The sequence below is a fragment of the Capricornis sumatraensis genome, chromosome 6 (assembly GCF_032405125.1).
Source record: "Capricornis sumatraensis isolate serow.1 chromosome 6, serow.2, whole genome shotgun sequence".
NCBI classification, from domain to species: Eukaryota; Metazoa; Chordata; class Mammalia; order Artiodactyla; family Bovidae; genus Capricornis; species Capricornis sumatraensis.
Window position 1 is genome coordinate 84,257,460 of NC_091074.1, and position 14,274 is coordinate 84,271,733.

At 44.6% G+C, this 14,274-nt stretch overlaps 1 protein-coding gene across 3 annotated transcripts in view; it reads left to right on the forward strand.

Annotated features, from left to right (window-relative positions):
* The first annotated feature begins 563 nt into the window (after positions 1 to 563).
* The window catches only part of NFX1 (nuclear transcription factor, X-box binding 1), a 63,440-nt gene continuing 49,729 nt past the window's right edge, over positions 564 to 14,274 (forward strand). For all 3 annotated transcript variants that reach the window (XM_068974094.1, XM_068974097.1, XM_068974096.1), the window contains exons 1-2: positions 564 to 656; positions 4,147 to 5,145. In XM_068974094.1, the coding sequence (XP_068830195.1) occupies positions 632 to 656; positions 4,147 to 5,145 (1,024 nt within the window). In that variant the 5' untranslated portion in view covers positions 564 to 631. The remainder of the gene's footprint in view (positions 657 to 4,146; positions 5,146 to 14,274) is intronic.

Consider the following 14,274-nt stretch of genomic DNA (forward strand, 5'->3'; position numbering starts at 1 on the left):
ACACACTCAAAACATTTTGTACTTTAAAAATGATCGGTGCCCCCAAACTTACCCCCTCTCACATTGAGTCCCTTTGTATCTACTTTAGTATTATCATCTGCTCTTTCAAGTCCTTTATCATTTCTAATAAATGGGTTTTTGTTTCTCAACTGATTTGTAAGAGCCTTTTATCATTTGTTTTGCAGACATTTTTTTTCCCCTTTCTGCCTTTTGACTACTTCGTCTTTGTTTTAATCCTAAATCTGATCCACTCTAGTAAGGAGGTGCGGTCTGACCTGACTCCAGAAAATCAGGCAAGGCTGGTTGGGTGGGAGGGTTAAAGGACACGGTAGCAGGAGAGAACAGTGACTCTCAAAAGGAAAACAACTATTGATTGTGCAAGACCGAGCATGCTTACCCTCCCGGGATCCTGGCTACCTACAGCTACTAGTACCCTGCTTCAGCCCGGCGCCGGGCGCGTCTGTTTGACGTCACCGACGCTCCGCACAGTTGACTCAGGCCGCGCAAACTCCGTGGCCGTCTACCGCGCGCGCAGAAGCGAATTTTCTCGAGGCGCCGGAAGTCCAGGGCACATGACCGGGTGACAGCGCTCGCTGGCCTGCAGAGCTCGCTTTAGGTGTTGCGGCACGGGATGGCGGAGGCGCCTCCTGTCTCAGGTACTGTACTGGCCCTCGCAGGACTGGGCCCCTCTCGGGGAGCGGAAATTGAGTCAGTGACGAATCCTAAGGCACCGGCCATTCGTATCGCGAGAGTGGCATGTACAGGGGTTGGGGATAGTGGCTCGGAAGGGCCAAGCCACGCGCGTCGTGCGTACCGAGGTCTTAACCATCCTTGGCTGGTGGCGAAGCCCGGCAGCTGGGTTTCCAAGGAGAGTCGGTTTGTCCAGCTGAGTCGATGCGGGTGTCCCGCCCTTTCCAGGGCTCATCCCGGCCTTCCTGGGGCAGTGATACCCGACAGGCGGGCGTCGGCCCGTGACGGTGGCTAGCTCTCGACGCGCGGCGGGATTGCTCGCTGCGCTTGAGATGTATTCGTGCGTCCTGGGGCAGCAGCGCGGGCGCGAGCCGAACACTCGTGGTTTCCAGTCTCAGCTTGCCATGAGCTCGCAATGTGAAGGCTCGTTTTCCTCATCTGTGACTTGGGAGTAAATAAATCAATTACTGTGAAGGTTCCCGCCGCTACTGTACGTGGTACACAATTGTTAGCTAACTTCCCCTCCCAGAGACTACTACACATAGAGACAACCTCATCTGGCTGTCAATGTAACACAATTTCCAGTTACTTCAGGGTACCTTGGATCTTTGTTTTCCCAACTCTTTGGACAGTGACGGAAAAGGAGCATTTAACGTAGTGATCTCAGCGCACACAAATATAAAAACGAACCAAAAATTTCGGGAAGCAGTGGTTTTCCTTATTATCTCCAATATACTCTATACTGTATATTTCGTTTGAAAAAATTCTTGTCACAACCCACTACATAATTTGATTTCATGATCCACTCTTTCTGAAAAACAGGGCAGCAATTTGCAGCATGAGGGTCGTGAACAGTCATTAATTTGAGTCTTAGTTCTGCTGCCTACCAGCTGTTGGGGCACCAAGAAGCCTATATATGTATTTGTGTACTTGGTGGCAGGTAAAATGTATTTGTTACCGTGGATCTTGGTCAAAAACGTTGGCTAACACACTGCATTGGTGTACCCTAGTCCATTTGTTTGTTTGTTTACCCTAGTCCTGATTTAGGTATTAATTCATCTTGGAGGGTAGGGACCACATTTAGCCTGGTGTTTTGTTTTTCTCCCACTCACTCTTTTCCTAGATCCCCTAAATTGGATCCCTTGGTCTTCCTATCCTGCATCTGGCCCATTTCTGCACCATTCAGTGTTTGAAGCAGAAATGAGTGGGGCTAGTTGTGAATCTTATTTTTGGCCTGTAGTGTTGCTCTCCAGGTTACAACCTCTGTCTCATCTATTGAGGCAAAGTCTGGTAATCCAAAGACCTCCCCACTTTGTCTCCTCTGCCTTAGTTTGCTTTGGCCTTAGTTCCTATTCCGTGTTCTTATTTCAGCATTATCTCTAGCCCACACCTCCATCCTCACTCCAGTGTAATTCTCTTACCTGCTGTTTTCCTGAAACACCAAGGGGTATCTTTTTACCCTTGGATAGACTCTCCAGTGCCAACTTTGTCTCTGGACTTTATAATCTGCAGTTGGATTTTCCCTTACTCTGCTCCACCCACCTGTAGGTCACCCACCGTGTTATTATCTTGGATCTCTAGAACCACTTGCACTATAGCCAAGCCTTGGGGATGAGATATCCTATTTAGTAACTTCAGCTGCTCAAAATAGTGAAAAAATAAAGGTGTCTCAGATTTTTGTGTCCATTTTCCTGTGCCCTTTTCCCCTTCCTCGTATCCCTGAATGGTCTGAGGGCTTTCTCCACTACTTCACATTTGGTGGAACACATACTTTATATGAATAGATGCTGCTCTGTCTAGATTCTCAAGCTGAGTCAACTCTTTGCTGGTTAACATGAAAACACCCTCTTCGTATCCTTTAACCTGGCTATTCTGGACCGCTTTACTGACCTTTTTCTGCCCCTCTTACAACCTTGCTTCTTAGAGCAGGAGAAAACTACACAATACCTACTTGGTCTAATTTACCCATTCCCCCCTCAAGTTCTCTCTTATGTATCCAGAACACCTTCTCTGCCACCTTCTGAATTTATCTAATCCTCTGGCCATTTTGTAAGGCTCTCCAACCCCATCCTCAGAATCCTGCCTGTGTGAAAGCTTTGCGGACAAATCCTGGATTGAGTGAGAGGTTACCTTTATGATCTCGCTCAGTTCTTAAGTATATGTTTCTATGGTACCTGCTACCCAACTTCTGTCAATGAAGTGTAATTTAAGAGTGTGGTCTCTAGGGTCACATGGCCTGAATTCTGAATCTGCTCTGGAATACCCCTTTGGCCTTGGAGAAGTTACTCTTTACCGAGTCTCAGTTTTCTCATCAGGGTAAGGATTAAATGAATTAACGTATGCAGAGTGCTTAGAATAGTGCAAGTACCTAATAAATGTTAGGGCTTATTATTAAACCTGAAACTCACAGGCTGTGCACTGAAGCCTTTTGCGGTCAGGTCTGTTTCAGATAGTCTGTAATCTTAACGGCAATAATAAAGCACTATTTTAGCCACTTTATACTTGTTACTAACCTTGCTTTAATCTTCATAGCAACTCTTTGATGTAGGGATTCTTACTATTCCATAACTGGGATTAAATAAATTGCATAAAAGCACAAGTGATGGACAGGGACTTAAATCCATCTCCCAGGCCCTGCTGATTCAGAGAATATTTTATATACTAGGCATAGTCTGACTTTGCTACTATCTGGTTTTGTATCCTTAGGCGAATTGTTTCATCTTTGGACTTCAGGGACAAACTTGACTACAAGGAAGCATGTGGCCAGCGGAGGTGGGGGATGGATGAGTAGGTTGAAGGGGCATAGGCTTAATTTTTGAGACTCTGGGATTCTGACCGTATAAACAGAGGTTATGTATGGAAAACCTAAAATACATTTCAGCGGGGTGAGGTGGGATGTATTCTTCCTGCTAAGTACATCTATGTGAAGTCTTCACTTAAATTCCACAATGACCCTTTGAAATAGTATTATCAGCTTTTGTCATGTACGTGGAAACTCAGGCTAAAAGCAAGCAAATGATTTTCCTGAGCTAATACTATAAACTGGAGGGTCAGGCTTTAAACTTATTTTCGTTGACTCCAAAGCCTGTTAACTTAATATTACGCAATGCTACCTTAGAGTTTTGAAAGACCACATGGAACCTACCGATTGATATCTCATCCCTGAACTGTTCGCTGACCTTACATTTCTCAATAGAAATAAACACATTTATAACTAATGCCTGATAGCCCAGGTGAACAGTTTTACTTAGCAGTTCAGCAGTGGCTGTCGGTAAGGCTGCCAATCAGTCTTCCACAAGCAACTTGAACCCACCACCTTCACAGAAAACACAGGCCTTGTGCGGAGACTATTTTATACAAAGTCCTTAGGAAGAGAACTCTTAGGTCTGGCTTACAGTCTCTGGGGCTTCATGAGTGACCAATTAATTACTTATGTGTCTATTTCTTATGTCCTAGGTGCTTTTAAGTTCAATACGGATGCTGCTGAGTTCATTCCTCAGGAGAGAAAAAATTCTGGTCTGTACTGTGGGAGTCAAAGGAGACTAGATCCTAATAGAATTGGTAGAAGAAATTACAGTTCACCACCTCCCTGTCACCTTTCCAGGCAAATCTCTTATGATGACATCTCTGCTGTTCATCAGCACAGTTTTCATCCTTCGGGAAGCAAACCTAAGAGTCAGCAGACTTCTTTCCAGTCCTCTGTTACTAACAAATCTCTCAAGAACCATGGCCTTCAGAATCAACCTTGGCAGAAACTGAGGAGTGAAAAGCAGCATATGAGAGTCAAGAGAGCACAGGGCCTCACTGACCAGACCTCAGATGCACCTGGCCTAGAAAGCGTGGCCAAGTCAGAGAGTGGGACAAACCTCAGAGAGCACAGTCCTTCCGAGAGTGAGAAGGAAATTGTCGGTGCAGATCCAAGGGGAGCAAAACCCAAGAAAGCAACCCAATTTATATACAGCTATGGGAGAGGACCAAAAGTCAAGGGGAAACTCAAAAGTGAGTGGGTTCACAGAATGACTCCCAAACCTGAGGAGGCAGGACCTGAAAACACCAAACCAGCAGGGGTTATCCACCCTGACTCTTCGGATGCTTCCTCTAGAAAAGTAGTAGCGGATGGGGCCAGACGCGGCGAGCAGAGAAGACACCCACAGAAAAGGTCTCCCTGGGAAGTGGAGGGAGCCAGGCCACGACCAGGCAGGAATCCACCAAAACAGGAGAGCCAACGACATACAAACGCAGGGTCCAGAGACAACATGGCCCCCGTTCCAAAGGATGATCTTAACGAAAGGCCAGCAAAGTCCACCTGTGACAGGGGGAACTTGGCAGTCGTCAGCAGGTCTTCTAGAAGGGCTGACCCAGAGAAATGTGCTGTAAGGAGGCAGGATCCTCAGGTAGCATCTTTTTCCCGAGGCAAACAGAACCACATGCTAAAGAATGTGGAAACGCACACAGGTAAGCCTACCTAAACGGGTGGAAATGTTTTCTTTCTTTCTTTTTTTTTTTAATTTTAATTTCTGAATTGGTAATACACTCATACAATTTAGAAACCAGAAAATATAAAAAGGTACACAGTAGAAAGTCTTTCTGTTCTTGTTCATCGTCTGCTTGGGTCCTGCCACCACCTGCTCATCTTCCCAGGAGATAGCCACTTACTTAGTTTTTATATATCATAAAAGTGAAAGTGTTAGTTACTCCATTGTGTCCAACTCTTTGTGACCCCATGGATTGTAGCCCACCAGGCTCCTCTGTCCATGGGATCGCCCAGGCAAGAATACTGGAGTGGATTACCATTTCTTTCTCCATTATATATTATAAGCAAATACAAATGAGGAATGTTTTTCTTAACAAATAAGGAAATTAGTCAGGGTTTTAAAAAGCACAGATACGGGTGATATAGATGTTTGGCTACAAGATTTTTTTGAATTGTCAAAAAACAAGTAGGGGTGGTAATGTCTCTACTACTTCTAGTTCCAGCCTGTGCATCATCTCTTGTCTGCTTGGTCGCAACAGTTCCTGAATAATCTTGCCATCTCCAGTTTCTCTCTTTTAGTTCACTTCTTACATTAGCATCAGACAGTGGTATTTCTGGGACTTTCCTGTTGGTCCAGTGGTTAAGACTTTGAGTTTCCACTGCAAGGGGCATGGGTTTGCTCCCTGGTTGGGGAACTAAGATCCTGGATGCCATGCTACACAGTCCCCCCCAAAAGTGATATTTATAAAACACTTACGGAGCTGGGTCACTCCCCTGCTTGATTCTGTTCACTTTTTCTCATCACCTGCAAATTCTGCCTTACACAACAGCTTCTGCTGCTGCTGCTTCAGCCCCCACCACATTTTATTCCCTGGACTCTGGTACTGTCATCTTTCCACACGGTTACATATGTGGTCCCTTCTGTCTACACTGGCTACTAACTACTCAACTCACTGGGGAATTCATACTCATTATCCCCTTATTTACTTATGGCTGTACTGGGTCTTTGCTGCTGCTCAGGCTTTTCTCTGGCTGTGGAGAGCTGGGGCTGCGCTCCAGTTGCGGTGTGCAGGCTTCTCATTGCGGTGGCTTCTCTTGTTGTGGAGCACGGGCTCTGAGGTGTGCAGGCTTCAGTAACTGCAGCTTCTGAGCTCTAGAGCACAGGCTCAGTGGCTGTGGCACCTGGGCTTAGTTGCTCCAAGGCATGTGATAGCTTCCCAGACCAGGGATTGAACCCACGTCTCTTGCACTGACAGGCGGATTCTTTACCACTGAGCCATCAGGGAAGCCCCATACTCATTTTTCAAAGGCTATAGTTTAGTCACATGTCCAGAAAACGTTTTCTCACCTCCGCAGATAGCACTGATCTTTGCTTGCCTGGTGACACGTCTTCCCCATCCACATACATGCTTCTGTTGGGGCACTTAGCGTCACCACTGGAAACCATCATTTGTTCACATATCAGTGCCCTCCACCAGTTGACATGTTCCTTGAAGGCAAAGACTAGCTTTCTTTTCATTGTTATATCTCTGTTGCCCAACACAGGTCTTAGAACACAGTAGTTACTCAGCTCTGACTGTTAGAGAGTTCTTCTTTACATTAAACTGAAAACTTCTTTCTGGTAAATCCTTCCTGTCCCCTCATTCAGCTTCTGTCCTCTGGAGCTACACAGCAACTAGTCTCTCTCCTCTCAGCTTCCCTCCCACTCATGGCAAGTCAGTTCTTTGCAGTATTGAAGACCCTTCTCATTTGTCCTGAGTATATATTTTATCCAGGATAAGTAGGTTCATTCCTCCAGCTCTTCCTCATGGACCATGCTGGTCTCCCTCCAGTTTAATGTAACATACGGCCTAACACACGAAGCCGCCCCCTGCCCAGGCCTGTTTTTACACAAGCCTAGTGATCTAGTTCTCGTCTGCTTCACCAGGCACTCCTTCTTGGGACTTTGATGAGTGTGAACCAAGGCAGTATTATACCAGATTTGGTTATGAATTCTCAAGGCTGGTTAGTAGTTTCCTATTGCTTCATAACGAGTTGCCCCAAATGTCATGGCTTAAGGTAACACAGCTTTACTGTGTCACAGTGTCCATGGACCAGAAGTCTGGATGCGGGTTAGCTGAGTTTCTACTCAGGGTCTTAGAGGACTGCAGTTTGGCTAGGGATGCAGTGTTTTCTGAGGGATGGGGTCTTCTTTGATGCTCACTGGTTGTTGATAGGATTTAGTTCTTTTTTTAAAAGTATTTTTTTTATTTATTTGACTGCATCATGTCTTGGTTGCAGCACATGGGATCTAGTTCCCTAAACAGGGATCAAACTCCAGACCCCTGCATTGGGAGTGTGGTATCTTAGCCACCGGACCATGAGGGAAGTCCCGATAGGATTTAGTTCTTTATGGGTACAGAATTGAGGTCCACATTTCTTTTTTTTTTTGGCAGCACCACATGGCATGCAGGATCTTAGTTCCCTGACCAGGGATCAAATCTGTGTTCTCCCTTCAGTGGAAGTACAGAGTCTTAACGCTGGACTGCCAGGGAAGTCCCAAGGTCCCCATCTTCTTGCTGACTGTTGGCTGGGGGTCACTCTCAGCTCTGAGGGCCGACCTGCAGTTCCTTACCACGTGGTTCTTTTCACAACATGGTAGTTTATTTCTTCAGGGCCTGCAGGAAACCATCTGCTCCAGATTCTTTACATGATTTCTGTCTTTGATCACTAGACTCTTTAAAAAGCACTCAGTTGATTAGATCAGTTCCTCCCGTGCTCAAGGGGAGATTATCCAGGGCATGCACACCAGGGCTGGGAGTCTTGGAGGCCATCTCAAGTTCTGCCTAACGAATCTCTTGTGGCGTCACATACCGTCATTTTCTTGAGACCTCTTTATTCATTTTTATTGAGTAAATGCTTTGTGCCAAGCACTGTTCTAGGTACTGGGAATACAGCACTGATGGCATTTACATTCCTGGCAGGGGAGACAGGCAGAAAGCACTTAAATATTTTAGTCAGTCAGGTGATGATAAGAACTAAAATACAAGGCAGATTAAGAGGACAGAGTAACAGGGGTGCCAGTTTACATAGGTTGGCCTCTTTCATGAGGAGGCATTTGAACAGAGACGGGAAGGAAGTGCAGAAGTGCGCCACATGGCTTTCTGGAGAAGAACATTTTAAATAGAGAAGCAAGTGTAAATTGGGGTGGGAGGGACAGCGTTGTGAGCAGTGAAGAGGTGGGTAGGAGAGGAGGTCAGAGAGACTGCAGAGGCAGGGTTGTGTGAGGCTCTGAGATTTGGTTCTGAGTCAGAAGATGAGACGCAGCTAGGAGGCTGGGAGACTTTGCGGGGAAGAGAAAGATGAGACGCAGCTAGGAGGCTGGGAGACTTTGCAGGGAAGAGATGATCTAAAGTGATCACCCAGCTTGCTGTATAGGGAGTAGGCTCTAAGGATGCAGATGGATGAGTTAGGAGGCTTTTGCAGCAATTCAGGTACTTGATGGAGACATGGATTAAGGTAGTAGTGGTAGAAGAGGTAAGAATTGGTTAGATTCCGGGTGTGTTTGGAAGATGAAGTGGACAGGATTTACAGATAGATTGGATGTTGGATGGAGAAAAACGAGAGGAGTCCAGGATGTTGTGCTTGAGCAGTTCAGAAGGCAAGATACCACTCACTGCGGTGGTAACGCTTGGGAGAGAAAGTGGTGTTTTGTTTTTAAAGTTTTTAGTTTGGAATAATTATAAACCTACAGAAAGATTGCAAAAGTAGTACAGAGTATTCCCATATAGTCTTCACCTAGCTTCCTCTAATGTTAACATCTTTGTCGAAACAAGAAATTAACACTAGTACCATGGTGTTAACTAAACTTCACACTTTGTGGGTGGTGGGTTTTTTTTTCTTTGCAAGGCTTGCAGGAGCTTAGTTCCCCAACCAGGGATTGAACCCAAGCCTTGGACTCTAACAGCTGGACTGCCAGGGGTTCCCCCAGACTTTATTTGGATTTCACCAGTTTTTCCTTTAATATCCTTTTTCTGCTCCAGGATCCAATCCAGGATACCACATTGCATTTAATCAGCATGTGTCCTTAGCCTCCTCCAATCTATGACAATTTCTTGTTGGAAAAGGTGTTTTTGCATATCTTTTGCTTTGTCTCCTCCTTGTTCAGGAAAGATAAAGAATTTGCTTAAATTTGTTAGAATTCAGTTGTCTACTGGACAATAGATCTGTTAAGTAGAGAGTCCGATATAAAATTCAGGGAAGAGATATGGACTAGAGACTTAAATTTGGGCATTGTCAGTGTACAGATGGTGTTTAACGGACTAGAGGAGGTCACCTAAGGTGTGAGTGCAGTTAGAAAAAGAGTGAGGATGGAGCCTACTTCATCCTGGCTGTAAAATGAGCATCCAGTAAGGGAAGTGGAAAAAGAGTAAACTGAACTAGGAGGTGAAACGTTCTAAACACCAAAGAAAGAAACTCAAAGAGGAAGGAGTGATCAGTTGTGCCAAATGCTGTTGATCAGCGCAGAAGGATGACTGCATACTGACCGTTGTATTTGGCAATCTGAAGGTTGTTGGTCTTGCTAAGAGCGGTTCTAGTGGAGCAGTAGAGATGAAAGCTTGATTGGAATGGAGAGAGGCTCACCCTAGATACGCCTCCATGGCTCTTTGAGAGCCGCCTTTGTTCACCCTCACTCTGTACTGAGGGACCAGCACTGCCTGGTCCTCCCAGCTGTCTGGATCCCTCATTCTGCGGTAACGAAATCCCCTACGTCCTTAAATTGTTTCAGCTGTGCCCCCTCTTAAATGACCCGTGGCCTCCTCTCGGGTCACCCCTTTGCTTACAACTTTAGAGCCTGCTCTTTTCGCTTATCCCACTCACCTTAGTTTCTGGAAGATGGGAAGAGCACACTCCTTCCCCAGGTCATTTCTACACTATTTTTGTTCTACCTTTGTATCATTTGAAGCTAATGCTACAGAACCTTTTCTCTCCATCACCTTCCACGCCTCATCTTTTTCATCTGTTAGCCTCCAAACCTCCCAACCCTCATTTATTAATGCATCTAGCCTCTTATCTTTTCTCTGCCCCAGTGGTTTTCAAGGTATAGTCCAGATCAGCAGCCGTCAGCAACACCTGGGAACTTGTTAGAAATGCACATTTTTAGGCCTCACCTCAGACTTCGTAAACAAAAATTGTAGGTATGGGGCCCAGTAATCTCTTCTTTTAAGAAGCCTCCAGGTGATTCTCATGCAGTTTCAAGTTTGAGAACTACTGATTTACCATAAATCCTGCTGTTGTTCTGGGTGACTTGAATGGTCATATGGGTTTTTTGATCTTGTCAACTGCAGTGACCTACACATCATTCCTCCTCCACATCCACTACCAGGGAAATGACCCTGGGGATGCCCCGTCTCTGCATTCCCAACGTCCTGTGTGCTGCCTTCTGACCACAGCCTCCTGTCCTTTTGGCTCTCCCAGTCTCTTCCACCCACTGCCAGTTCTGTCAGTCTCCTTCCCTTCTTCATTCCCCGCTTCAGGCTGGACCTTGCTGTATGTCATTTGAAGTGTTGACCCTTCTGCCAGGACATTTTGAGGAATCCCAACCCTGGATGGTTGCTGCATCCAGCTTTTCTACCCTGTCTGGGTGACAGAACGCCATTCCAGGAAATTGTGTAACAGTACAGACTCGGTGTTCATTCACCCTCTGAGGGAAGCCTTCCTGATCACCCTATTACAAACTCTTAATACTTCCCCCACCCGCCTCTCACTAATCTCTGCCTGGCTTATTTTTCTCCATAGCACTTGTCACTATTTGTTGATACTGCTTATTTTCAATATTCATTTGTTTATTGGCTACCTTCCACCATAAGATGGCAAACTCCCTAAGGGGAGAAGATTCTTTTCTGTTTTGTTCACTGTATATCCTTAGTGTCTAGTATTGGGTTGGCCAAAAAGTTCATTTGGGTTTTTCATAAGATGTTACAGAAAAACCCAAGCAAACTTTTTGGCCACCCCAATACATTGTTGCTTCTCAGTGAATATTTTTAAATAGTGGTCTCCAGTTTGGGCTTCCCCCAGTGGCTTGGTGATAAAGAATTCATCTGCAGTGCGGCAGCCACAGGAGATGTGGGTTCCATCGCTGGGTCAGGAAGATCCCCTATAGCAGGGCACGGCAACCCACTCCAGTATTCTTGCCTCGAGAATCCCATGGACAAAGGAGCCTTGCAGGCTACAGTCCATTTGGTTGCAAAGAGTCAGACACCAGTGAAGTGAAGGAGCATGCATGTACGCTCGCTCACTCCATCCAGCTCAGTTGGCTTTCATTGCCCACTTCCCCTTAAATGACCTTGGGCAGCTGTCCTTCCCATTTTCATTTAAGACTACTACAAACCCTTCCCACACTTATTCAGACCTTGCTGACATTCACTGATCTCCCGACCTCAGCAGACCTCCTTGCCTTTTACTTCGCTGAGGAAGGGGAGGTCATCACTTAAGAAAGGACATACTTTTCTCAACTTTTTGCAACTTCAGAGACATCTATGCCTGTTCTTCCTTTTCTTTCATTCTGAGATCTCCTTATTTCCTTTCATCAACCTTTTTACATCTGCTCCTCCAAGTTCTCTTCCTGAAGCTCTTCCCGAGTCTGGGGAGATTCCCAGGGAATCTTCCTGACCCAGCAGTCGAACCCACGTCTCCTGCATTAGCACACAGATTCTTTATCACTGAGCCACCTGGGAAGTCCACCTCTGTGCTGTACTGACTTAAAAACCGTTACCTGCAGCCCCTAAACTCTGCCACAGGCCTTAGACTGACACAAATAAACGTGATGCCTGACATATACTTCAGACTCAGCAAGACCATCGTAAACACATTGATCATGCTTACATTGCTTTTTAAAAACAGCTGCTTTAAATAAGGTGGCTTACTAAAGTTGATAGGTAAGTAATTTTACCTTTCTTTCCACCATCCAGATGTAATCAGCTTTGACCTTTTAATCTGTTTCCTTAAAGAATTTTTCAGTGCTCAGTTTTACATAGTTGAAATCATATAATAAACATGTTTTATCCTTTTTTGCTTATTATAAATATTTCCCACTCATTAAGTAATTTTGGTAAACTTTAATGTATATATGCCATAAATAGATATGCATTAATATTTAAACAGTCTCCCCCCCTTTTTTCTGATATATTTTAAATTAAATTCCAGATATCAGATTATTTCATCTTCATGTATTTTAGGTTACATCTCTTTTAATAATATGGCCATTTTCTTACATAATCACAGTGCCATTATTGTGCTTAACAAAGTTAGTGATAATTCCTTGAAATCATCTGATACCCAGTCTACAACTGAATTTCCCTGTTTGCCTCAAAAAATGTCTTTTTACAATTGGATTTTTCAAGTTAGGATTGTTTTAGGTATTTTGTTTTTAATAATTTATTGGTGTATCTGAAAAGTTTGTAGTCACTTCTACAGAGAGGTCTCTGTTCTTCTGATGACTTCACTGGGTTGTTACTCTCTTTACTGGCGTGCTGTCAAAGTCTAAGCGTAAAGTAGACAGCAGCCGTGACTGAGGGATGGTGGAGGAGCTCTAGTGGGAGGGGGCTTGGGAGTGAAGAAGGGCCAGTGTCAGGATGGGCTGCACCCAGCCCGGACGAGAGTCTTACACCTGAAATGTGATAGTTCACTGGCACAGAGCTATTCTTGGTTAGTGCCCTGTTTTACGTGTGTTACAGATTTTGATAAAACTGAAATGTTGGTGAAAGAATTATACTGTCTCCCTTTCTAGTGTCTTTCTAGAACCTTTTACTGTCATTTATTACTTTCTTTTATTCATACAGCAAGTATTATTGAGTGCCTTCTATGTATAGTTAGGAAGTAAGGTAAAATAAGTGAAATATATGATATTAGACCTAAGTGATAGGAAGAAGACGAGAGAGAGATGGCATGCTTAGGGGAGTGGGTTCCAGGTTTTAAAGTGTGGCCAGAGACTGTCCTGTTGAGAAGATCATATTCTGAGTAGACACCTGAAGGGGCTGAGGAGCTGAGTTGTGCAAATGGCTAGGCAGAGAGAAGGACAAATTGTAAAAATCTCCCTGCAGGAATCTGCCTGCCAGTTTGGGGCTAGGAAGGAGGCTGGTGTTGTCTCAGAGTAGTGGCCTAAGGAAAGAGGAGTCACAGGTGAGGCCTGGAAGATGGTGAAGGGCATTATAAAGATTTTGGCTTCCAGAGGCACCTGATGGAGGAACCTTTGACAAGTTCTGAACCAGAGAGTGTATCTTCTAATTTTCATTTGATGGGCTCCCTCTGGTGGCTGTGGTGAGAATAGCCTGAAGTGGGCAAGGGCAGAAGTAGACTAGTTGGGAGGCCATTGTAATAATCCAGGTGAGTGGATAGTGGCTTAGACCAGAGTGTTAGCAGCAGAGGTTGGATTCTAGATCTGTTTTGAAGGTATAACCAGCAGGATTTGTGAACATACTGAACATGGGATGAAAGAGACATGGGAAAGGCTGGAATTTGTAGGATATTCAAAGTTGACAACTGTCACCACTTAACTAAATGTATGTGCATCCTAGTGGTCAGATTTCACTGTGACTGGACTTAGAAGCATCACAGTAGTGATTTCTTAACAAGCAATAAATTTAATGAATAAAAGAAACAGTAAAATAAAAAGACAGTCTTCAGGGTAAAAATTGTAGTGTTCTCAGGTATGTTCCATGCTTCACTTAACCTTTCTGCATGCTTTAATTCTAACTCAGTGCTGTTCTGGAATGGTCAGTAGGCATTTTCTATAAAATTCACCCTAAGTATAAGTCTCACTGACCATTCCTATGCCCCAATCAGCTTCATGTATGAATCTTGCTCTTTTATGGGCTTCCTCTTACCTCCAGAATCTTCCAAATGTAGCATGGTAACTGGTAGGAAATATAATTAACTTTGTTATTCAGAAATATTAACCTATGCAAGGTAGGATATACCTACTTTTAAGAAAGAATCTGATGCCTTGGTTTTTGTAATAGAATTCAGTTTTATAATGTATCCATCTGTGTCTAGAGCAGATCAGTTTCCCTTTCATCAGTCACTTGCAGTATCTTCATTCCAGGCTTTCTCCAGAGGAAAAGCACTACCTC